The 24,801-nt window shown below is 38.7% G+C and overlaps 1 protein-coding gene and 1 long non-coding RNA gene across 5 annotated transcripts in view; one reads left to right on the top strand and one right to left on the bottom strand.

Moving 5' to 3' along the window:
- The window catches only part of LOC149616672 (centrosomal protein of 290 kDa-like), a 53,377-nt gene that overhangs the window by 10,840 nt on the left and 17,736 nt on the right, over window positions 1-24,801 (top strand). For all 4 annotated transcript variants that reach the window (XM_089856565.1, XM_089856567.1, XM_089856566.1 and 1 more), the window contains 18 exons: window positions 1,660-1,840; window positions 3,438-3,511; window positions 3,589-3,682; window positions 5,555-5,705; window positions 5,770-5,984; window positions 13,580-13,726; window positions 14,443-14,658; window positions 15,056-15,286; window positions 15,694-15,867; window positions 15,950-16,031; window positions 16,085-16,321; window positions 17,473-17,703; window positions 17,956-18,076; window positions 18,787-19,113; window positions 19,585-19,993; window positions 21,467-21,901; window positions 23,443-23,597; window positions 23,673-23,859. In XM_089856565.1, the coding sequence (XP_089712691.1) occupies window positions 1,660-1,840; window positions 3,438-3,511; window positions 3,589-3,682; window positions 5,555-5,705; window positions 5,770-5,984; window positions 13,580-13,726; window positions 14,443-14,658; window positions 15,056-15,286; window positions 15,694-15,867; window positions 15,950-16,031; window positions 16,085-16,321; window positions 17,473-17,703; window positions 17,956-18,076; window positions 18,787-19,113; window positions 19,585-19,993; window positions 21,467-21,901; window positions 23,443-23,597; window positions 23,673-23,859 (3,667 nt within the window). The remainder of the gene's footprint in view (window positions 1-1,659; window positions 1,841-3,437; window positions 3,512-3,588; window positions 3,683-5,554; window positions 5,706-5,769; window positions 5,985-13,579; window positions 13,727-14,442; window positions 14,659-15,055; window positions 15,287-15,693; window positions 15,868-15,949; window positions 16,032-16,084; window positions 16,322-17,472; window positions 17,704-17,955; window positions 18,077-18,786; window positions 19,114-19,584; window positions 19,994-21,466; window positions 21,902-23,442; window positions 23,598-23,672; window positions 23,860-24,801) is intronic.
- LOC149616674 (uncharacterized) lies at window positions 14,671-15,600 on the bottom strand. Its single transcript, XR_016375873.1, has 2 exons — window positions 15,276-15,600; window positions 14,671-15,196 (listed from the first exon to the last, which is right to left on the bottom strand). It is a non-coding gene; the product is annotated as an uncharacterized LOC149616674 (long non-coding RNA).

Below are 24,801 nucleotides of genomic sequence, written 5' to 3'. Positions count from 1 at the left end.
CTGCAAGGGGTGACAAAGTCCTACGTTTTGCCGTCTGAGGGCGCCACATGGCGATACTATTTGAAAACGCCCGGTTTTGCTTGCCTTTCATATCCAGGGGTTATTAATCTGAGGTTCAATTATATTAAAAACTTGATATTTTGAAAGTAGAGACTTGAAAGTGTCATATAATACCACTTTCGTGGTAAAATATGATATGAAATTGTAAATTCGCATACCCTTTAAGCAACCATGCCAAAGAAGTAAAGGATAAAAAAGCTAAGGTTAAAAAATTAAAGGTTATGAAGGGGTAAAAAAATTCCTCTTACGGAATATTAAAACTGTGAATTAACGCGAACTTTAGTTTTACTAAAAAAAAAACAATGTTAAAATCTCATAATTAATTTTGTTGTCCACACAATCTAACCAAAAGATTGAATAAAAAAATAAATAGCCCCTAAAACAATTAGGTTAATTTAAGGGTGAAACCTTTCTCTTTCATAAAATTTTTATAATTGGCCCCTAAAATAACGACAATCTATGGAAGACCCCTTCGCAACTGTAATAAAAGCGCCATCTAGTACACATATTGGGTGAAAATATTTCCTCTATGAAACTGGATATCTTCCCACATAAAAATCGATACGCGCGGGCCTAGACATCTCGGAGGCTCCGGTGCATTTGACATATCGCACATGTCGGATTTATTACTCCCTATTCATTCTATTGATATATTTTTAGCCCACTTGTAACGCCATCTGTTAGTTCTATTATTTCAAAATAGAAATAGGGTGATGACATCATAATTGTGTCGCCTTGTAGCATACTAACATAATCCTTGTTTGAACGACCAAACCACTTAACAGCACACTCTGCTATGATTTTTCAATACATATCTGCTAAGGTGGTGCGCGTTTTGGGTTCAAAGAGTGTCCAGAGACGGTTATAGCAGAGCCTCCGAGATGATCTAGGCCCGTGCCTATCCCGAAGCGAGAATATTTCTTTAACTAGTTAAGTTGGCTATGTTTTCTCGCTCGGATGGGCTTTCAGTACCATAAAATAGAAATAAGTTCAGCCTCTTCACCCCGTCGACTCCTACAATATTAGGTCAAGGCATAGATGAAGAGCGGTGAAGCCGAGGTCGCGGATAGTAAGAAAACGTTTTAGAGAATTTTCGGAAGACCTTTATGCCAAAGAAGTAAAGGATAAACCCTCTAAAATATCAACGGCAATTTATGGAAGACCCTCTTCGCAACGGTAATAAAAGCGCCATCTAATATTGGGTGAAAATATTTCCTCTATGAAACTGGATATTTCCCCACAAAGAAAAAAATCGACACGCACGGGCCTAGATCATCTCGGAGGCTCCGCTTAAATCCTTGTTTGAACTACCAGACCACTTAACAGCAATGATTTTTCTAGACATATAGGGGTATCTGCTAATGTGGTGCGCGTTTTGGGTTCTAAGAGTGGCCAGAGACGGTTATGTATGTCTCGATACTGAGGGTTACCTACCCCCTTTTTTACATCGAAGAGGATTATTACTGATCTGTTCCATTTCTAAATTCGATTTGCAATTTGTCTAAATTGTCTAAGCCTGTTTTGTAATACTTCAATAGTTATGGTTATAGTATTATCGTATATTGGGTTGACTTAAATATTATGTTAATAATTTTACAGACAGATTGAAGAACTTACTCAACAAATTAATGATTCGGATTTCAAGTTGGGTGAAGTAGTCGAAGAAAATATTCACTTGAGAGAAAAATTAAATATCAGTCCGAGGAAATATGACTCCAAGAGTTTTAGGAAGTCCGGTTCACAGAAAATACTAACAGTTGCTCAGACACTGCAGGAAAAGGTAAATTTTTATCAAAAGCTGCAATTAACTGGTGCCTTACCAAATACGGCCGTAATTACCGATTTACGTCATACCGTATGCAATGGTAATTTAACAAAAAGTTTCAAAATTTTGGCGCTCAGACTCATAAGCCTTCTGAGTAGAACCAGGGATAGATTTAATTTTAGAAGTAGGAATGGAGAACAGAGTAATCTAAGCCCGCGTCAAAGTCCAGGACCCCCTTCCCCGGGAAGGGGGTATGAAAGAAGAGGCGGGTCATATCGACAGACGTAAAAAGAAATTACGAATTTTTCGCCGTCCCCGTCAGAAACGTCATCTATAAGATAATTAAAAATTTTCGTTACGTGTTGGAGGGAGGGGCTCTATACTGGGCTATGAGTCGGACTGAAGTGAATACTAACCGTTTTCCATTCCTACTTCTAAAATTAAATCTATCCCTGGTAAAACTACGTGTACTAAATGCCAGATACTATGAAAACTCCCTATTTTAATAGTTTTCTCTCAGTTTCCCTCTAGATCGCGCTGTTTGAAGCACCAAAACTAGGCATACAGTGATCACAATTCAACGTGGTTTAAGAGACTATATCAAGAAGTGATATCTAGTTTACTAAGTCAGCGCGACGCGAATGACGAAAATTACGTATTTTCCGGCTGACGAGAGGCGAAATAGCCCGGCCTCCTTTCACGTCCCCCTTGTATTTTGAAAGGGGGGCTAGAACTATGGCGCGCGAATACTTAGACATCTTATACCTTCTCCCTAATAAACTAGATATCACTTCTTGACTATATACACGTGAAAATAAAAATAAATTACCAACAGAATTGTAATTTTATTTTCCCCAAAATTTTAATTCAATAATTAACTGATACAAAACTTAGCTTAGGGTTAATAAAGTTCCTCAAGTTTGGGTGCAAAACGCCTAGTCTAGTTATCAAGGTCCTATTCTACACCTGTATCATTTTAGCGCTTCATGAATAATTCCTAACTAAGCATTAATTGTTATAATGAAATTGATAGGGATCTTCAGAGTCTAAATAGGCAGAAAACTTCCAATTTCACAAGCTTCCTTAAAGGGAGGGTGAAGAGGAAAATCAAGTTACTTTTTTATCGATTCTTCTTTTAATTTTAAGACCAGTCCGCATAGTGAAACATTCAAGAAATACACATTTTAAGTATAATTTTAAATAAGGACTTCCGACCAATCGCGTAACGCCCTGCCTTCTTCTTAACAAAATTCTCGTGGCACGCTCCACGATTGTCACATCGCGGAAATTTTTTCAAATCTCGCGAAAAATTTCATTCGATACGGAACGTGCCACGAGAATTTTGTTAATAAAAAGGCACGGTGTTACGCGATTGGTCGGATGTCCTTCATTAAAATCATCCTTAAAATCTGAACCTAATTTGAATTTTAAAATCATTCGGAAGTATTTCCTGAATGTTTCACTATGCAGATTGGACTTGTAATTAGTAGAAGAATTGATTAAAAATCACTTGATTTTCTACTTCACCCTCCCTTTAAACCACTTGGACAATACCGGGTAGCTTAGCTAGTGTCAAATAACATATAGGCCTATAAGCTTTTTGTTTGTCAAGGTTGATGCTCTGGAAGGAGAGAATGTTGACCTTCGAACCGAACTTCACAAAATAAAGCGCAATTCAGCCAAAAGGTAATTTGATTACTTTGTTCATGGGAGATTTAGTTTTTAAATATTTAAAAATATCTTGATCTAAATTTATTTGATAGAAGTTTAACCGTATCTGAAGATACCAACAAAATTAAAAAATCTAAAAGTCAAGAAGTGTCGGATAATAACAATGAAATTGAAGCTTCTTATGATGTAAGATTGGCTTATTTCGAAATTTATCAAGCATTAATATTTTGTTGCTATTATTGTATTTTAGTATAGAAAAACTTAGTCTATTTTCGTTTCAAAGTTAATTTATTGACTCCTTGAAAAGCTTTTTAACTGTTTATTTGCAATCTATCTGGGAGGGCTAAAAGGGGGACATATTGTACACACTCCTCAGAGTGGCAACAGTAATTCTTACCTCCACAACGGGAGAAATGAGGGAAGAACTAGGGTAGAACCAATGAGATAGATAGAGTTACAATTCAAATCGGCTTACCGCGAAACACATTGTTTTTATCAAGCACGTTTGTCAAAACATGACAGCGCCATCTGTGAGCCTCTAGCGGAACTAATTACAACTTTTACTAGTTGCTTATTTGCAATCAGAAACATCGTTATGATTTTTATTTCATTTTATTTTTTAGATTAAAAAGGACTCGAGTTTTTATTATTTAACTCGCGTATTTTATTTAACACGTTTGAAAAACTATCTTGACAGCTTGTTACGCAGATTATAGCAGCAGACGGTAATAAAAAAAGTTCTTCGAGTGATCAATAGGTGGCGCCACCCGTATTTGATAAATATTCATCCTCGACCACCAAAAGTGTATCGCGAAACGTCGATCTCGAGATCCCACCGTTCCCACGTTGTGACTCAAGGTTTAATACATATATTCTATCTCATTGGGTAGAACTTATCACATGATAAACGTGCACTTTGAACTGCCCCCTTTTGACAATATTTATAAGCAATACGTATGAGGCTCAAACTTAAAGGCCCATATTTTACTTCGAAAGTTTGAAGTTAGTTTAATTAAAATTCTATTATACTGCATATATAGGCCATGTAAAAATCTTGAACCGTCTAATGACTAGGCGGCCAGGATACCGTATTTTTCCCTGTTATCTTTACAATAATAATGATTTGATAAAGAATAGGACAGTGGGTAGCAAGTCTCAGCTATGGCTTAATTTAAACAAATACCACTAGACGCTCCCATTTAGTTTAAGCTTAGAAAAGACTAGTTTTAGCTCTACCTTCGTGGACGAAATCTGATTGGTTCCTGCCTTTGGCAAGGTAAAATTGGTGTATAGAAGGTTAGCCGGGATGTTAGGGGCGTCACAAAAGCCGACATTTGCTGTAAACAAACCAACACACGTGCATATTTTTTGCGTTATTACTGAGCTATTAACAAACAGTATAGACTGGTCCCTGACGTGATTCACCTGATATTGCTATCAGGAACACTCATTTCATCACGTACCACATATCCATAGGCATATAGGGTAATGGCAGCCCTCTGCCTTCGACTGTATTAAGCTCTATGGGGAAATAACATGTGGTGCTATTAGTCTATATTAGTGATGCTAGTTTCTCCCACGAAGTAGGAAAAGCAATAGAGAGCTTTCAGATTGGATAGTAGTACGTCACACCCTTCCAAGTCTTACGGCTGTTCGGGTAGCCATATTGGGTGGTCTCAGCTTCATTCCTGCTTTAAACCCACCAATATGGCAGCGTAAATTATGTCACGAAACTCAGCTCCTCCTCCAACTGAAAGCTCTCTATATAACGAGACACTTTAGAGAGCCGATATTCACAAATGAAATACCTCTCAAATACACGTTTATAATCATTGACACGTGGTTTCACGTAATAATCATTGACACGTGGTTTCACGTAATAATCATTGACACGTGGTTTCACGTAATAACGACATGTACTTGGCAACAATCACTTAGAATTCATGAAATATTTATCATTCAATATTTTAGTAATGGAGGGCTCCCACAATATGTCTCCTTTTCTGCACCTCTTAGGGAACAATACTGAAACTTATAATTTTTATTCAATATTGTTAGAGGGATGAACTGGACAGTATTTTAGAAACCATTGAGAAAGTTCGTCTAGAAAATGGAGACCTGAGAATCCAACTTATGAATTTCGAAAGAGAAAATAAAAGCCTTTTCATGGGCATGAAAGAAATTTTAGAGGCCTTGAAAGAGGAAGATGGTAATTAACCATGATGTTTCTGTGGTTTTAAAGTCTTTGAAGTCGTGACTTTCAACCCAATTAGGCAAAGCTGATGTCGTATTGAAATGTCCAACCCTCGAGCAGCTGGTTGCCGCGATTGAAGTTAGGGAAATCGCGGGTTGTTACGATCCAATTTGGATCTTAAAATGTCAAGTTGACCAGCTTCAAGGTCAGAATGAGGCCTTACGTGGCGAACTGAAAATTATCCGGCAACAAGCCATTAGTTCAATGAATAAGCTAAATAAGGCGGAAGACAAGGTAAGTGCTAAAAAAACTAATTGATGTTCAAGCTAGGCTGAGGGCGGAATTTTAACTATTTAAAGGGAATGAGAAGCTTCGTTTGAAAAACCTCTGATTTATATAACAAAAGATAGAATTAATTTCTGTGAATCCAAAAATATCAAGCTTTTAATTCTCCGATTTCTAATTATTATTTGGGCAATAGACCTATTCACATTAAGGGCCGCGCATGAGAAGTTGCAATGTTTGGGGGCATGAGTTATAGCGCTTCTATGGAGTTAAACGTGTAAACTAAACTACGATGGACGTATGGGATACCTTTTGAAATTTAATATTAAAATAAAATGCCTAGTAATTAAAACCGCGATAGTACAATTAAAATCATGTTAAAAAATGAAGTGTTTAAGTTCTAATGGAAACGGTGCATTGATATTAGTAGGCCGCTATAACTCACTAAGCCTTGGCGACGGTACGGGATGATCGGGATCATCGCTTCATCGGCGAATAGACGGCGATGTCCGCCGATGCCGTGCCGAAAGCGCTGTGTATAACTGCCCGTAAGCCCTGGCGCCCAATTTAGTGAGTAGAATTTCATTAAATGCCCTAATTTTACGTCTATCAATTGAATTTGATGAAATTTCACCTCGGAAGTTTAATTAATACTTTTACAACAAGTAATACAACACTGTTTTATAAAAATAAACTCGAATGCGTAGCAAATAAGGCAAAAGGAATGGTTAAAAGTACTGCACTGCCCCCAAACATTCTTTCTACGCATGCTCACCTCTCGAAATTTTTCCCCCCTTTTCACCCCCGCTCTACAGGTGAAAAGGTCTATATGCATTTGAAAACGCTTCATATGAAATTATTTGAAATCCACCTTTTATGAAAGGCTAAAACGATTCCCGTAGGATGGCGTCACAGGTATATTTTTCACGCGAGTTGGTGCCACTCTCTCCTATATCAGACCCAGAGTTTAGACTGGCGAGAAGCTCGAGATACGCGTATAGGATTCCCGCGCTTTTTTTTCCCTCACGTCATAGTGATGTCATCAAACGGGCGAACAAGCTCGACAAGACTAAATTATTGATATATCGAAACTGAGTTTAGTTTTCGTGATTTTTCAATGGATTTTAAAAATAGAAAATTTGGTTCAATATAGCGTATTTTTGGCAATTGCAGATATTATTTGTGTTTGTAGACTTGTAGATCGAACCTTTGCGCATATTTTAAGCCCCTTTTCATCTTTCTAATGTAATTATTAAGTGAGAAAATAGGTTTTTCCCAAACTTTGTAGTTACGTCTTATTCCGAACAATTGCATCTAATTCGGAACTAGGGTGGTTTTAATTCGGAACTAGGGTGGTTTTAATTCGGAACTAGGGTGGTTTTAATTCGGAACAGGGTGGTTTTAATTCGGAACAGGGTGGTTTTAATTCGGAACAGGGTGGTTTTAATTCGGAACAGGGTGGTTTTAATTCGGAACAGGGTGGTTTTAATTCGGAACAGGGGGGTTTTAACTGGTCAAGGGTGGTTTTAATTGGTAAAGGGTGGTTTTAAATCCGAGCAGGGTGGTTTTAATTCGGTACACAGGCTAAGAAAACAGAAAACTCACTTTCAATGAGGTTAATAAATATAAATCTTTATTTTGAAAAAACAATGCACTAAAGAACGAGTTAAAAAGGCTTTGAGTTTGAATCTCGCGGCCTAATGTTAAAATGTTTTTAGTTGACGCCTAACCCGACAGAGGCCGCGAAATAGCGGTGGCCAACTGGCCATACCATAGAGATACAAGAGGAACAGTTGAGAGTCATTTTTGTGACGGTTTTAGGGCATTCGCCCCTTCGCATGTGTGATGGGGTGAAAGACTGGTGGCGCCCCCCCTATCGACGAGCGAAGGAGTTATTAATAAGGATGAGCTTAGAGTAGTGGCACTCTATGTTAACTCCCTATAGGGAATAATAAGTCAAAACCTCGGAGATGCCATTACTCCATTTTATACGAGCTAAGAGCGGAAAAACGTATTTTATAAATTTTACACCTGTAAAATCTTTTAAAAAACACTTGGAACTTGTATTTCTACTCACTTTCGAGGAAATACCACCGTTTTCTGAAGGTAAGAGTCTTTTTTATACATTTATTAGTAATAAAAACATTTAAGGCGAGCTAAGCCTTGGTCTTGTAAAACACGGCAGATTAGTGATTAGCGCGAGGATTAGGGTCGTTTCCAAAATCACTAATCTGCCGTGTTTTTCAAGACCAAGGCTTAGCTCGCCTTAAATGTTTTTATTACTAATAAATGTATAAAAAAGACTCTTACCTTCAGAAAACGGTGGTATTTCCTCGAAAGTAAGTAGAAATACAAGTTCCAAGTGTTTTTTAAAAGATTTTACAGGTGTAAAATTTATAAAATACGTTTTTCCGCTCTTAGCTCGTATAAAATGGAGTAATGGCATCTCCGAGGGTTTGACTTATTATGCCCTATAGGGAGTTAACATAGAGTGCCACTACTCTAAGCTCATCCTTATTAATAACTCCTTCGCTCGTCGATAGGGAGGCGCCACCAGTGATTCACCCTATCACACATGCGAAGGAGGAGAAGCGAAAAATCCCTCACAAAAACGTTCAAGGACCGCTTTCCCCAATAGTTTGTCTAGGCTTTAATAGTGTTATAATGTCTATGGGCCATACCGCGTTTTGGCGCGAAGCGAAAGAATAGTCTGCTATTGGTGTTACACAGTCTTTAAAAGTTTGGTCTTGTACTTAACGATGTTCACGATTACCATAATTATAGGTTAGGATGAGTTTAGTACAAGTAATCAAGAGGGCGAGCGGTGTATTTTTCATCGTTCCGAATTAGACGTAATGGGCATATTTTTTTGATTAGGAATTGTGAGTGAAATATATTTTCTACCATATTCCCAAGGGTCATAAATTGTAGCTAAGGAGTGGTACTTTCGTTTGAAATCAGGTGAGTGAGCGTACCTTTCCTCAGTCGTTCTCGAAACCTTATTTGCTGAGGCCATGGCAGTGACATTCCCTAAAATTTCCATTAATTTAATATGCTTAATTTGGGTACCCTGCTAATTATTGTCGTATCTTCTCGGGATGTTTTCCTACAATCTCGGGATGATTTTTAATGGCTTCGCGATGAATCATTGATATTTTATGCCTCGTTTTCTCCGAATTGAAGCCCCCAAAAAAAATTTAAGCCGATTTTTAAAAAAGTGTTCTGAATTAGACGTGTTCCGAATTAGACGTCACCACCCTATTATGTTATTTTAAAAAAGTGTTCTGAATTGGACGTCACTACCCTATATTAGAAACTTGATATTTTGAAAGTAGAGACTCGAAAGTGTAACGTAATTCCACTTTCGTGGTTAAATGTGATATGAAATCGTAAATTCGCATTCCCTTTAAAGATGGTTTAGGGTGGTAGCTTGTAATTCCGAACACTTTTTTAAAATCGATTGAAACATGACACACGTATAATGTTATGAGAAATATTTGATATTGTACCAAATAGCTTGAACATTTGCGCTACTTTTGAGCCTATTTTGAGCCAAAATTACCGGTAACTTGTGGAGAAATATCTATTTCCCCATTTCTAGTAGTGGCGTCCAATTCCGAACTGATGTCTTGTAATTCCGACGTAGGGGGTTTCAATTCCGACCCCCCGCTTCCAATTTCTGACCCCCCGCTTCTAATTGCCGACCCCCCGCTTCTAATTTCCGAACCCCCGCTTCTAATTTCCGACCCCCCGCTTCTAATTTCCGAACCCCCGCTTCTAATTACCGAACCTGCTTAAAAACAATAATAAAAAACTCATAATTTCATTAAACATTTATTTAGTGGAAAAAACAGTTTAGGTAAGTATAGGCCTAGGTACAATGTGGATTTAACGGGGATAAATAGAAGTCTTTAAAGTAAGGTGGAAAAAAGGCAATTATCGCAACGATGCTTGTAACCACCAGTGCAAGCTAACTCTTTCTTTGCTTCACTCAAGTTGCAGCATTTAAAGCAGTACCAGTTCTTGCAAACACTGCAACACACCCACACTTCATTAGCCTCCCTATTTTCCCATCGTGTGTCGCAAGATTGGCAGACTGTTTTTTTATCAGGACGGAATTTTTTAGTTTTAGTGGCTTTCTTGGCCAAAATTTTCTCCTTAGCTGCTGCCTTGTTTGCTGTAACTGTCGCCTTTTTCTCCAATTTTGCCCGCTTCCGCTCTTCCTTCTCATTCTGTAATTTCACCCTTTCTTCCTCCCTCTTTTGCTTCTTTTCTATCTTTTCTATTTCTTTTTTTTCATTTTCCTCTCTCTTTGTGGCCATAAGCGAGATAAATTCGGGTCCAGTTAAATGCTGCGGGATTACCATTTGATTTCTCTTCCGCTTTTCAACTCGTTTATGAGCTGGGTAGGAGAGAATTCCCCGAAAAGCTGGCGTTGCGATTGCGAAATTGCTAGCAATTGAAGTTGATGGACAGTTGGTTGCTGATTCAGATGATGTGGGCTTGCTTATGAGAACTGAGGATGAATGTGTGCTTAAGTTCAAGGCAGCCGTAAAGTTGAAAGATGGCTGGGAATTCCTCTGCGTGGGTGACGGCGGAGGCTTGCTCAGGGTGGCTGATTGCGGAGGCTTGCTCAGGGTGGCTGATTGCGAAGGCTTGCTCAGGGTTGCTGATTGCGGAGGCTTGCTCAGGGCGGCTGAAGGCGGAGGCTTGCTCAGGGCGGCTGGAGGCGGAGGCTTGCTCAGGGCGGCTGAAGGCGGAGGCTTGCTCAGGGTGGCTGAAGGCGGAGGCTTTATTAAGGCTGCTACAGGAACTTTAGTTTTTGAATACGGAACCGCAAAAGAACGTTTTCTAATTGTTGAAGTTGGTATGGAAATGCCCGGCGATACAAACCCTCGAGCTGCCGAAGTAAAATTACTTGTCTGGTCAGAGACATTCAAAGTGGATTTTTTCGACGTGGCAGTCGCCTCAGCATTGCAAGTTTTTGAAGTTGAACTTGGAGGTGTAGATCGGACAGGTCGGTTTGTAACTTGATTGTGTGGCACAGTTGGGAATGCCGAATTTTGTCCAGAGTTCTCAAATGTTTCAAAATCTTCCCTTGGAGAATGGAAAAAGTCGTTGACTGATGCTAAAGTGCTTGTAAAACCCAACTCTGATGATTTGTCGGATATGGGGGCTTTCATCGCGGCGAAATAATTTTTGAGAGTTTTCCACGCATCAAACAATGGTTCTGCGATGTCAAAGCCTTCTTCTTCCATTAACCTGAACTCCCGAATCTTTTTTTCACCCAACGCTTCTTCGAGGTTTTTGATAGATTGCTTCATTTTGTCAAATTCATTGTTCGGCGCAGTCTCAACTTCCTGATCATCGTCAAACAACTCTGATGGTAACAGTTTGGTTTCGTCTATTGCCAACCTGTTCACGGGAAATACCCCACTCGCCCGAAAGCCATGAATGATAGTGGCCGTGCTTATAGTGTTCTCCCAACATCCCCGAAAGACACGAGAAAAGGTTTTCTTGTCGACAAATTTTCCAGTTTCCGTTTGGTACTGTTGAACAGCTTTTGTCCAATTGCATTTCATTGCCTTAAAGACTGAAACATCAAGAGGTTGCAAGATGTGGGAGGAATGTGGGGGTAGACAGTACAGTTCTATGCCATTTTCTTCGCACAGTCTGCTTGTGTCCAAATTGACGTGACTACTATGTCCATCTAGCAGCAAAACAACGGGTCTAGCAGGTGGAATGCATTTTAAAAAGTGGTTTTTTATCCACCCCTGGAAAACTTCAGAAGTCATCCATCCAGATTTTGAGAGCGCGAAACGTGACCCTTCAACTCCGTCTTCGAGAGGATTGTGTGTAAGACGAGTTCCGCTAAAAATCTGAAAGGGTGGGATTGCGCTTCCAGACGCGGATACTGCGCACAAGACCGTTATTTGTGTCCGTGTATCCCCTGCAATCTGCATAACATTTTTCTGTTTCCTAGACGCAAGGACCTTGCCAGTTTTCGGTGACAAGCAAAACCCGCTTTCATCCGCGTTCCAAACACGGTCTCCACCATGGTCAAGCATACCAAGGCCAGACATAAATTTCTGGTACCCTTGAAACCAACGATTAATTGCAGTTGGTGTACATGCAGTGGCTCGAGAAATATGCAAGGGCTCGGCGGTTCTCAGCTTCACGTCAGGATTTCTTTTTAAAAATCCACGGAACCATTCTTTTCCGGGTTTGTTATCTTTAAAAGGTGTTATTCTTCCTTCTCTCTGAACCATATCTCGTACTTTATCAAAAATTTGATGTTTTACGCGACCATATCCGATTTTGGACATCTTGATCGCCCAGTTAGCCAGATCTCTCTCTTCGTCATAACTTAAAACAGACTTTCTTCCAACTTGGGCACTGTCATATTTAACCGAAAGTTTGCCATGCAAGGTAGTTTTAGGGATGTGGTAAAGGGCAGCCGCTTTGGTAATAGAAAGACGTCCTTCACGAACGTCTTCGAGAGCTTTGACAACATCCATATCTGTGTATTTTGATTTGTTTTTACGTGGTTTTTTAACACCACCACCTGTAATGTGGTATAACTATGGTGAAATAAACTTCAGCGCCTATCTCATTTGTATGCTAAATTGGGATTATCTAAAACTGAAATATTTTTTTAATTAGGTGAATCGGGATAAAATTCCCTAACCAAGGCTTAAGTTTTGGGACGTTAATTCTATAATAAATTTCGCTTTCAAGTTTTAAATCTCTCGTAGGTTAATAGGATAAAAAAGATTATTAATAAATGCAACAGCGATTTACATTACCTTGATCGTCATATTCCATATTCAAGTAGGTATAAACCTTTAGCGACCCGTTTATGCAAAAGTTTGAAACGCGCGAACGCAAATTTTCAAACTTGGCGCGAGATTGAACCGTTATTTTTTTTATCGCGGAATAGTGTACGAGTACGAGTGACGGCGCCGCGGCGGGGAGGGAAGGAAACAGGGACTTTACGCTAGCCGGGTTAAACTAAAGTTGTCTGCTTGAAAAGCCCGGGAAAACGTATCGCCGTATTATCGAGGATAACTAATCTGTTAAACCATGTCGTTTAATAGCGTTAAATTTAATTTTACTGTCGATAATTTATGATTAATGGAGTGTTGTTTCGAGTGGTCGGAATTAGCTGCTCGCAAAGGTTTTTATAAATATTCTTTTATTAATTTAATTTTGAGCCAAAATTTCGTTACGAATGCTTATTTTGTGGGGGAAAACTTGACGTTTTGGCTGAAATTGAGTTTATTTGCCTCTGATTTATCTGAAGAAAATGAAACCTTATTTTCGGAGGTATCAGGGTCGGCATTCCCTTTAATTGACGTTAAATTAAATTCGCAAATTAGGTACATTTTTATTTCGTGTCACATCGTTCCCCGACTTTTAGATATGGATTTGAAATGATGTTTTTCGGATAGACAATGAATCAAGGCATAATTTAAGCCTATTTTTCACGGTCTAAAGCCTCGCAAGTAAAAGAAAAATCAATTTAAAAAAACTGTTCGGAATTAGAAGCGTTCGGAATTACAAGCCACCACCCTAATTCTATTAAAGCAATTTTAATTTTACAGATACGAACAATGGGTAATAGCCCTTTTAGTCCAACCAACAGTAGATTATCTGAGGCATCTGAAATTCACGCAGACGTGAAATCTGATAAAATTAGTGTTTCCAAAGCTAGTGATAAATTGCCATCTTCTCCGATTAGATCTGAATCGGTAAGATGTTTGTTTTTCCTTTTAGAATATACAAGTGTTACCGAAGTACAGTGAGTTCTATGGTCGATTTTTGAGTCAAAAATGTTTTATGAAACTTTGCCAATGACCTCTTACTTAAATTAGTTTCGTAGTTAAATTTAAGGGGTCATCTGTAAAGCAGTTATCTTGCCCTTAGGGTAAAACATCATAGAACATTTTTGACTCAAAATCTCACTGCACTTTGGTCCTACCACCCTTTTTGAAACACCCTGCATAAAATTGCGTACTTATAACTGTCCCATGGACCATATTCACTAATTAAGTGCACTAGTCTACAAATTATTTAAAGGAAAGCGCGGCTCCATGATCACCCCTAGCATTCCTGCTAATCTTCTGCACACGAATTTTACCTTGCCAAAGGCAGGAACTAATCAGACCTTATGCACTAGTTCCCATTGGTTCCTGCGTTTGGCTTAACTAGCCTTTAGCAAGCTTAGCCACTGTGTAGCAGAAAAGCCATCTATAAGGGGCATCAACGGAGCCGCGCTTTCCTTTAAGACATAAATAATAAGTATTTATGTGTTTTGAATGAAATAATGTGTTACTACGTTTTTAAACATGAATGAAATAACGTGTTACCAGGAGTTATTATGAACTCCTGGTGTTACTATATTTTTTACATGAATGAAACTCTTTTCGCAAGGGTGAACACATTGTGAACAGTGTATTTATTGCAGGAAATAAGCAACAGATCTGATGTAGACATGAGTGAAGGTGAAGTAATGACAAGCCCAACTCACCATTCGCACAACACTGCTAGTGTGCCATCACTTTATAAAAACATCCTGTCTGAATGGGAGAAATTTCACAGTGAAAAGCGGACTTGGACTGAAGAATGCGAGAGAGAAATGCAAGTCCGGGATACTTTGAAAACGAGATTGGAGGCTTTTGAGGTATGTAAATAATGTTGTTAATAATCTTTAATCATTTCAAGTTCCGTTTGCGCTAGTGGGAAAGGTGATAAGTTTTACTCATTACGTTGCCCACATACGGTTAATCAAATCATATTTCAATACGGTTTAATTAATTAAGCACATTTTCATTATAATTTTTGATCAAGCAAATAGTTTTTCAGTATAGTTCGATTAAGTGAATATTCTTTCGGCATAGTTCGACTAATTGCGAATTTTTTCGGTATAGTTTGACTAATTGCGAATTTTTTCGGTATAGTTTGACTAATTGCGAATTGCTTCGATATAAATTAATTGAAAATGGTTTTAGTGTGAACTAAGTTCTTTATGAAGGCAATTAAAGGCCCCCTAATATTCTTATCGAAATTACAATTGACAGAATCTTATATTAACACTTGAAAAAGATGAAGATGAAATGAAAAAAGCCTTGGCTGAAGCTGCGTTGAAAGATTCACAGCTTGTTTGTAGAGTAAATTTTTTATCGAGGAGACTTGAAGTTTCCGCTGCATCAGAAAGTGATCTAAGAAAAGAAAATGAAGCGGTCAAAAAAGAGTTGTTGAGCCTCGAACTGAATAGTCTGGAGAAAATGAAATACTTACTACGATACAAGGTATGTTTAATACGAAATATCATGATGTTACTATAAGCTTAACGTACACTCCATAAGTATGAGTCGAAAGGGTAGTTGCAATGAGCACACATCCTTCAGGGCCGTTACTTGGCGCTGTTTCTCGTAGATGGCCCAGATGGGCATCACGTGGTGGTGTATACATCGTAGAGTAGCGTCACTCGGCGGAGTATACTTTGTCAATTATTTGCTGTAAACAGAAACAATCGCCTACTTGAGCACGAAAGAGAATCACAGTAGACAATAGGTTCAATTCTTTCGTGGTGCATTTTGTCTTATGGACAATGCCGATTGTATGAGCCCCAACTATATACCCATACTTAAGCGTTATAGGGTTAGGATGTATGTATAATGTGCCTTAGTGCGCTAATTGGCTGTGGTTATTTTAGGAGAGGGCTCATAGCAAAGTATTAAATTTGCAAAAGGCCTTGGATGATTCTATACCAGCGACAGAGCTGGAAATTGCAAATCGTAGCTTCCTAGATCTTAATACAAATTATCAAAAGCTCCTTCAAAAGCAAAATGAAGATAACTCGAAGTTTCAAGAATACCAAGAAAAAGAGGTAGGCCCAAGATCATTATTGTATTGTCCTGACTTTTATGAATAAAAAAATTACATTGATGCATATCAAAACCTTTTTTCAGGAGCTAACCAAGAAATTAAAATTAGAATGTGATAAACTTAAAATAGATAATCGCCTCTTAAATGAGAAAGTCAAAATTCTTGGTAAGCACTTAAAAATTTTTACGAACTCTCTTACTGAACTGATAACCTTACAGAAAATGACGCAAATATGGATGAAGCTAGTTTACAAAATGAACTACGAGTTACTTTGTTAAAGGAAGCCAATGAACGACAAAGAGCCGATCATCTTCTATTGCAACACGAGCAACTCAAGCAAGTTTTTGATAGCATGGATACTAGAAATTCTGAACTGGAAAAGAAGTTTGCCGAGCTAACCAGAGAGGCAGTTGACATCAAAAACAGAGAAAGAATTCTGAAAGAAAAGTTGAATGGTATGTGAAGCTTGGTGTTACGGATTAAACATTAGAATAGAGACATTATGCTGAACCAAGAAGGAATTTAAGAAGGCCTAAAAAGGCGTCCGGTGCGCGCGTAATAGTCGACAATCCCCCCTCATGGGTGGGGGGAGGCTGGAAACCCATTTTATCTTACTCATGTTTTCCACCATCTATGATCTCTCTTTTACCTTTTCGTTAAGCCTTGGTTTGATTTTTGGAACTCACGAAATCATAAGTATAGTACACTTGATTCGATTTAGAAAAAATTGTGGAACGAACGATTTTCACGAAGAGACAAGTATTCAAAATCCATTAAGTTAGGTTCAAAACCTTTAGTTAACTTGTTAATTTGCAATTAAAAACCATTCCCTAACCGTTTCAGCACCGCTGGTAGCCTCCATTTTCTGTTTACTTTGCTCGAGGTTTTTTTCTCTATTCGGAATACGTCAATAGCGTCTGTATGACCTATCCCCACGGGATCCAATAGGAAAGCGCAGAGCAATGACGGACAAGAAAGGGGTGGGGCTTACTTGTCCACTAACACCGGCGTAAGAGTAGACTTTAGAAGCGTAAAATCTAGTGACTTAGGCATTCTTATAGTAAATTAATTCTTGGCTGAACTTAAAGTCAATGTATGCTCCTTTGGCGCTTTCAAGCATGCTTGGTAATCCTCTGCACATGAAACTTAATTTGTCAAAGGCAGGAACCAATCAGAACTCATTCTCGAGGGCGAATCTAAATCTAGCATTTACCAAGTTTAGCTAGCTAGTTAGCTCCAGCCCTCGACTATGGGAGCATCTAGTGGCATTTTTTGAACTAAAGCACTGCTTTGCTAATTGCTTTAAAGGAGCCTATGCTAAATTTTTGTTTTAAGAACTAGACATGAACTCGAGCAATACCGTCTGATCACTTTATTTTTACTAACGAAACCAAGTTTTAATGAAAGCACAATATTTTAAGCGATGAAAGCTTGGCCTCATATTTGATGACTACAGTACCTATTGTAATTGAAATTCCGATACTGTATTTCCAAACATGCATTTATTTCGTAACATTGATTCTTGTATTCATATATAAAAATTATACGCTTATTTCCCTTATATTAAATGGTAACTACAAACACGCGTTATTCTATTTTACATTAGATTGTGTCAGTAATGAAATATACAACGCCTTGAACGCAAAAGTGAGCGAGTTAGAATGCAAAGAATTGAGGTTAAGAGAAGATGCTGATCGCTATAAGGCAGCTTTGGAATCTGCCAAGTATCAAATACAAACAGTTGAAAGATTTAGGGAAGTCACCGAAAAAGAACTGGAAATGACAAGGAATTTAATCTTGGATATGCAAGCTTCTAGTGATGAGAAGCTATCATCTGGTAAGTCTTCAGTAAGGGGCGGATCACTCTTCACTTCTCTGCTTTATGAAATCTTTGTAACCCTTATAATACTGGTAAAGTCTCGACGTACTCGGCATAGTCTTAGGTAGTCGGTGCATTCTAAAAGCAACTCGACGCGTTCTAAATGCAACTCGACGCGTTCTAAATGCAACTCGGCGCGTTCTAAATGCAACTCGGCGCGTTAAAAATGCACAATCAAAAATTAATAAATTTTATTAATATTGTCTACAGGTAATTTGCACAGACAAATCATAGGTTTTCAACTCAGTGAAACCAAACTACAACAAGAACTAAACGCTGTGAAACAAAAATTGGATCAAAGTGAAAAACGGAACCAAAACCTCCAGAAAAAGTATGTACTACATAATATAATGCTGTAATTGCTTGTATTAATGCAACCATGAGCTAATAATATGTTAGCTCCCTATAAGTTACTCAGGCTCCATAGGCGTAATGTATCCAGCGATTTCTTCTCATTTCGCCCGCGCGGGAATAAATTCCGAATGTTGCGCTCTCTCTTGTCGAAAAAAAATCCCGCTCGTACGGCTCCTCGACCTCGAAGTCGTCGGCTGATTTTTCACCAAGGGAGTGTTTTAGTCGTGAATGTTTATGTTTTAACAATTTAACATTAAATCATGGCGTTTGTGTCTTTACTGAGACAAAAAATGCAGGAACTCAATGCAATTTGCCGATATTGATAAAGAATTCTAAATATAAGAGTTGTGACTTAAAACGAGAGAGAAAATTATACATCTGAGCTAAATCCAATCGCCAATCCATTGATCTCTTGACTGTTTTCTTAACCGAGGCTACTGAGCGAAATATTCGGCTGCTTAAATAGCTCCGATATCATGGGCTAGCTTCCACTACACGCGCTTCCGGGGAAAAACCGGAGAGAAGAGTAAATAAGATTTTCGTTCACGTGGCGGCCGCAGAGCGTCGCATATAATTGGGAAGCCGGCGGCGCGGGAGAAAACGCTGGAGTATAAAAATTTATTGCCTGAGTAACTTAGAGGGAGCTGACATATTATTAACTCATGATGCAACATTATTAAAAATTAGGTGTGTTGACAAAGAAGATGAAGTGTACAATATTCATAGCCAAGCTAGAAGCAAAATACAGCTCCTGACTAGAATACTTTACGAACTCAGACGGCAATTTTCTTCGTCAATTCCTATTGTTAAACAAGAGGAGTTGATGAAAGAAGTTAAAAATCTTAATAATGAGAGAAATAATTTGCGAAAAGAATTAGAAAAAGTTAAAGAGGAAAATTCCGAGATTGACGAGGATAAAATGAAGCTAAGCGTAAAACTTCAATCTGCTAAGGAGTTGATACAGACACTGAAATCCGGCTCTTCAGTTGAAAAGATTATGGATTGGCATAAAAGGTAAGGTTTTATCGAGGGATCCGACATTCCCAAAAAAGCGTACGGGATTTCGTCAAAGATTTCGGGATTTCGTTTTTGATTTCGCGATTTCTTCGTTGATTTCGCGATTTCACCAAAGATTTCGTGATTTCTTCGTTGATTTCGCGATTTCACCAAAGATTTCGAGATTTCTTCGTCGATTTCGCGATTTCACCAAAGATTTCGTGATTTCTTCGTCGATTTCACGATTTCACCTAAGATTTCGTGATTTCTTCTTTAATTTCGCGATTTCACAAAAGATTTCGTGATCTCTTCTTGATTTCACGATTTCGCCAAAGATCTTTGATTTCGTGATTTTGTCTGAAAGATTTTGCGAGAAGCGTACGGGATTTCGTGTAAATGTTGGACCCCTCGGGTTTTCTTCTCCTTTTTTTTTCAATCATAAATCCAGGTTCCGTACCAACCCTGCAAATTCATGCGATTAATTTTCAGGATTGAAGTGGTTCAGATGAGAGAAATTCACTCGAAACGACTCGCTGAAAGATATTCCAGTCAAAGTGATACTTTGAAAGAGCTTGTAAATCGATTGGAAGCAAAACTCCTTCGATTGGAAGAACGAAACCTGAGACTAGAGTCTCAACTTAGAGAGCAAGAATTGGAAATTGACGCTAGGAATTTGGACTTTTTAGGAGGGCTCTCTTCAAATAGGCTTCAAAGTGTTTCTACTCGAAGTGAAGCTAGAGAACTTCAAGAAGAATTAGTTCAAATTGAAGAAAGCCTCAATGGAGATTCAATTCACGAGCAAGAAGCTTTGAATGAATTGCCATTAGAAGAAGACTCTGTTTTAAGTGAAGCGTTAGAATCATCAGTCTCTGCGAGCGAAGTTCGAGCACTTAGAGAGGTATGTTTATTAAAGCAACTAAGCCTTGGCTGTGGTTTATTTCAAACAAGTGCTATTAGATGCTCCCATTGTCGAGGGATGGAGTTGACTGTCCTGTTAAGCTTTTGATTGGTTCCTGCCTTTAGCAAGGTTAAATTATTGTATAGATTATTATAACCAGCATGTTAGGGGCGCCACAGGAGCTTTCATTTTTAAAGGAAAAGCTCAGGTATCATAACATTATCCCTTAAAGAACGGAATTTTGGCTAAATATAAGAGGAAACATATTAAAAAAAATCAGGGCTGTGCGGGTCCAGATTTTTGGGTGTCGGGTAAACTTCGGGAATTACCCCTCGGGTCCTACAAAATCCCCAAAATTAGCTTTCGGGTCCAATTCGGGTCTTTGTTTATCCTTACAGTCCGATTAAAAGCCAGATTTCAAAGCTGAGCCATTATCTCATAGTGTAATTCATTAAACAATATAGTTAATAACTTGTTACTAATTAAATTATTTAATCATGAAAGGCAGAAGTATTGAAACATGTTCGGTAACGTCATGAACTGGACCCGTGGGGATTTTGTCAGACTCGGCGGGTATTGGCAAAGGCTTAAAATTAGGACTCGGGTACCCGCACATCCCTGAAAAAATAAATGATCCCTTATTATAAAATAATTAGCATTTAATTTGTCTTAAAACGAGGACTACTGCGCATGCCGCCATTGGTTTAGTGGCGTCTGCTACATCGAACCTCTTACCTCTCATCCTGTGAGAATTCATCCAATTTCTTAGGGGTAAGAGGTTCGGTTTAGCAGACCCCACAGTAGCCCTCATTTTTAAGACTAAATAAATGCTAATTATTTTATAACCAGACAAATTTTTTTAATAATTTTCCTTTTAATATGTAGAAGTCTGTTCTTTTAAGGTACAATAGAATGTTACCTGAACTTTTCCTTTAAAGGGAGGTTGAAGTGGAAAATCAAGTGATTTTTATCGATTTATCTACCAGCCTGCATAGTGAAACATTCATGAAATTCTTCCGAATGATTTTTAAATTCAAATTAGGTTCAGCTTTTTAGGATAATTCGAAATTAAGACCTCCGACCAATCGCGTAACGCCCTGCCTTTTTATTAACAAAATTCTCGTGGCACGTTCCATGTCTCGCGTCACGATTGTCACGTCGCGCGCCTAATTGTACCAAATCTCGTGATAAATTTCTTTAAGCATGGAGCGTGCCACAAGAATTTTGTTAGCAAAAAGGCACGGCGTTACGCGATTGGTCGGCAGTCCTTGTTTAAAATTATCCTTAAAATCTGAACCTAATTTGAATTTTAAAATCATTCGGAAGTATTTCCTGAATGTTTCACAATGCAGACTGGTCTTATGATTGGTAGAAGAATCGATAAAAAATCACTTGATTTTCTACTTCACCCTCCCTTTAAGAATATTTCTCTTTTTGATATACTATTTCTAATTGTTTTCTTTGTTTGCGCAGACTGTAGCTAATCTAGAAAGACGTCTTAAAGAAGCTGAAGATGCATTGAAATCGAGGGAAGAAGCCTTAAATGACTTGATAGCCCGAATGCCAACCAGCCTGAACACAGCGCCTTCATTGCAAACATCGCCGAGCCCCGAAGTTCAACTGGTGGACTATTTTGAAGCCAAACAGAATCTGAGTGTCGCCCAAACTACCATAGATTGTTTGCAGGCTCGCTTGAACCAAAAAGAGGAAAGTATTACGCGTTATCAAGAACTTCTCAATAAACTGAAAGATGATACGGTATCGCAAAAGCTGCATTATGAACGAGAATTGTTGGAACTGCAGAGTAAACTTCAAAGTGCGCAGAGAGATTACGTTCTTTCCAAAACCAAAAGTGCCTCGGATGCTGATGATAAAAAATTGCTGATGCAGGAACTGAACTCTAGTCTAGTGAGGAATTTTCGTGTGTTTTTACACTATTTGAAACTAGCATAAATTTATAAGATATGTTCCATAAGTTTTTCACTGGTTACTGAGAGCTTGTCACGAAGTGACGTAGGTCATAGATTCTCGTAAAGCGACGCCTGGTGAGGCGCTGTCAAAGGCTTACTAATGCAGACTAAATAGGATGATGGACTGCAAAACCGCGTGTAGTCAATTCTCGCGTAGTTCTCGAACTAGCTCTCAGTAATTAATTAAAGCCAAGCGTGGCCTAAAAGGCTAAAACCATTAAACACAGATGGACTGGAATGGAGTTACGGCGCGTGGTTCTTTTAGGGCAACGCCTCTCTAGCGCCATGCCGTGACCAATATTGAAACTTTTTCGACTCAAACCATAACCATAGCATGATCTATGAGTCGAAAAGTTTCGGGACTCTCCCGCTAGGAGCGACCACGGACCTTCTATGGGAGAACGGGGTTTTAGCTTATAATTCCAGTCAGGAATACATAGATTTACTACTTGGAATCCTTAAGAGGCCATTTTATGGGCCTGGGTGTCTGACTGAAAGGGGAGGCGGTGTAGAAATCGTCACCGTTGACGTCATGCATATTTTATTTGACGTAATTTGCGACCTGCGCCGCGACTCTCGAGACCTATGCGCGGTGACCCCGTATGTAAACATGATGCGTCGTCTGAACAAGTAGACCAAGGATTACGTTTCTAAAAAAAGGCGAGACTTGCTTTCCGTTAAAAACTCGATATTACTGTTCTCACTGGGTGGAGTAAAAATTTAATTCCTTCCACTCTTCACCAAAGTTATTCAAAAACAAACCATCAGTATCCCTATGCAAAGGCTTAGGGTCTAAGGGGAGGTAACGTCATCTTTTCTCGAAATTATTATAGCATTCGTTTTCAATACTGAATTTCGAGCTACACTAACTTCTAAATCGTCGACTTTAGTTACAGTTAGAGAAATTTCCGCCTCAAAAACGTCGTTAACGTCAAACTGTTCCAAGTTCTCGCACTTTCCAACCATTTCGGAGCCGAAACTGATGCAGACGACATTTTAAATGGTCATGATCTCGATTTGTCCCAAACATTCGCATAACCAATGAGACGCGAGGAAGGAGGAGCAGGTGGTTAAAAGTTTTTGGGGCTTCCCCTCACAGTCAATCAGATATTTGTGTGGGGTCTATGGCCTCTTATAGATTCCAAGTACTAAATCTATCTATTCCTGTTCCAGTACATCTGTAGTTTAATGGTCATAGGCGCAGCTCAAGTGAACTTTCCTTTCGAGCTCCAGTTTTAGCTTGGCAAAAGCAGGAGGCATTTGTGGGCGGGATTTATACGTGCACTTATAAATCCCGCCCACTAGCGTTCGCAAAGCCAAACTCGGGGTTCAGTAGGAATGCCACCTTGTAGGGGATCTACTGAACCCCCGCTTTGCTTTAATCTAAAAAAACACGATCATACATTGTTCAAAGATTACCCTCGTTGCAACTCATTTGCCAATTAATTACTTTAATTAAGTTTTGTGTATCTTCCTTAGCTTTCGAAAGTAACAGAGCTTGAAGAATCAATGGATATCAATCAGACAAAACTATCGGGTCTCATGAAACAATTAAATGTAGCTCAACAAGAAACAGTTGAGTGGAAAATTAAAGCTAACAATTTAACGGAAAAACTTGAAGAAGAACAGGAGAGGTATGTCTTGATTTTAATTTTTTTTTTTTTTTTTCAAAACCTTACATGTCCTCTTTATACGTTTCATTTGTTTAGAACTAAGCAAGAGCTGTATTTAAGGCTGCAAGGCGTGGAAGAAGTAAAGAGGCACCAACAGATGGTACAAGTTGTGAATCGAAATTTCGAGGAACAAATGGGCAATCAGCCTGCTCAAGTTATTCAACTGAAACTCATACTGAAAGATCTTAAAAATCAGATTTATGGCAAGGAAAAACAATTGAATGTAAGTGCTTTTAATATTTGATTTTGATAACACTCCAAAGCTTCATTTAAATCACGTGGGTTTGCACTCTAAATGAAAGGTGACATAGGTATGGGAACCTTTATGAGGTCTCTATGACTTTCCAGAATTGAAATGGTGCTCACTACGTGTTACCAAAGAGGGTAGAAAGAGGGGGAGTAGAAGCTAGCGGCTTAGGCAAGGCATTTTGAGTGTTCTCGCTTTTCTTTTTCATTTATTTTTATATTTACCTCCTAATATCCGGTTTACCGTATTTCGACCAATAAGAGGGCAGAGAAAGATGCGCGCGCACACCGGAAGCTTAGAGGTAAACTTTGAAAGCGAGAACACTTCAGTCAAGCCTTCTACTCCCCCTCTTTGGTGTTACACTCAGAGTAAGGCGATATAACGCAGAGATTAGGACGCGATTTCGTCGAGATTAGTGCGTCGAGAATAAGGCGAGATTAGGGTGCTAAGTAACGCCGAGAATAGAGCTATCTCAGAAGCCTTAGTGTGACGTCACCCATGCTATTTACCCACTGAACCAAAGCGGTACCAAACATGGCCCTCACTGCCTGTTTAGTTTTACCTAAGCATCGAAGTCGCAACTGAGATAGCTCTATAAGGCGAGGTTACGCCGAGAACAAGGAGAGATTTCGTCGAGAATAAGGAGAGATTTCGTCGAGAATAAGGAGAGATTTCGTCGAGAATAACGAGAGATTTCGTGGAGAATAACGAGAGATTTCGTTGAGAATAAGGAGAGATTTCGTGAAGAATAGGTCGAGATTACATTAACGTCATGAAAACTGAGTGTACACCCCTGAATGATCAACCCCTCTGAGGCTAATTAGAGTGACGATTTTCAAACAATCATTTATATCAAGACAATAGTTGAAAATACCCTAACTAAATCATAAATACAAAAGTGCTTTTGATTTTGCTTCA

Source organism: Phalangium opilio, unplaced genomic scaffold (genome assembly GCF_054372755.1).
Source record: "Phalangium opilio isolate 3A_F unplaced genomic scaffold, DU_Popi_V2 ptg000217l_1, whole genome shotgun sequence".
In the NCBI taxonomy this organism is placed as follows: Eukaryota; Metazoa; Arthropoda; class Arachnida; order Opiliones; family Phalangiidae; genus Phalangium; species Phalangium opilio.
The sequence above is the reverse complement of the archived record's forward strand: the minus strand, read 5'-3'. Positions and strand labels throughout refer to the sequence as shown.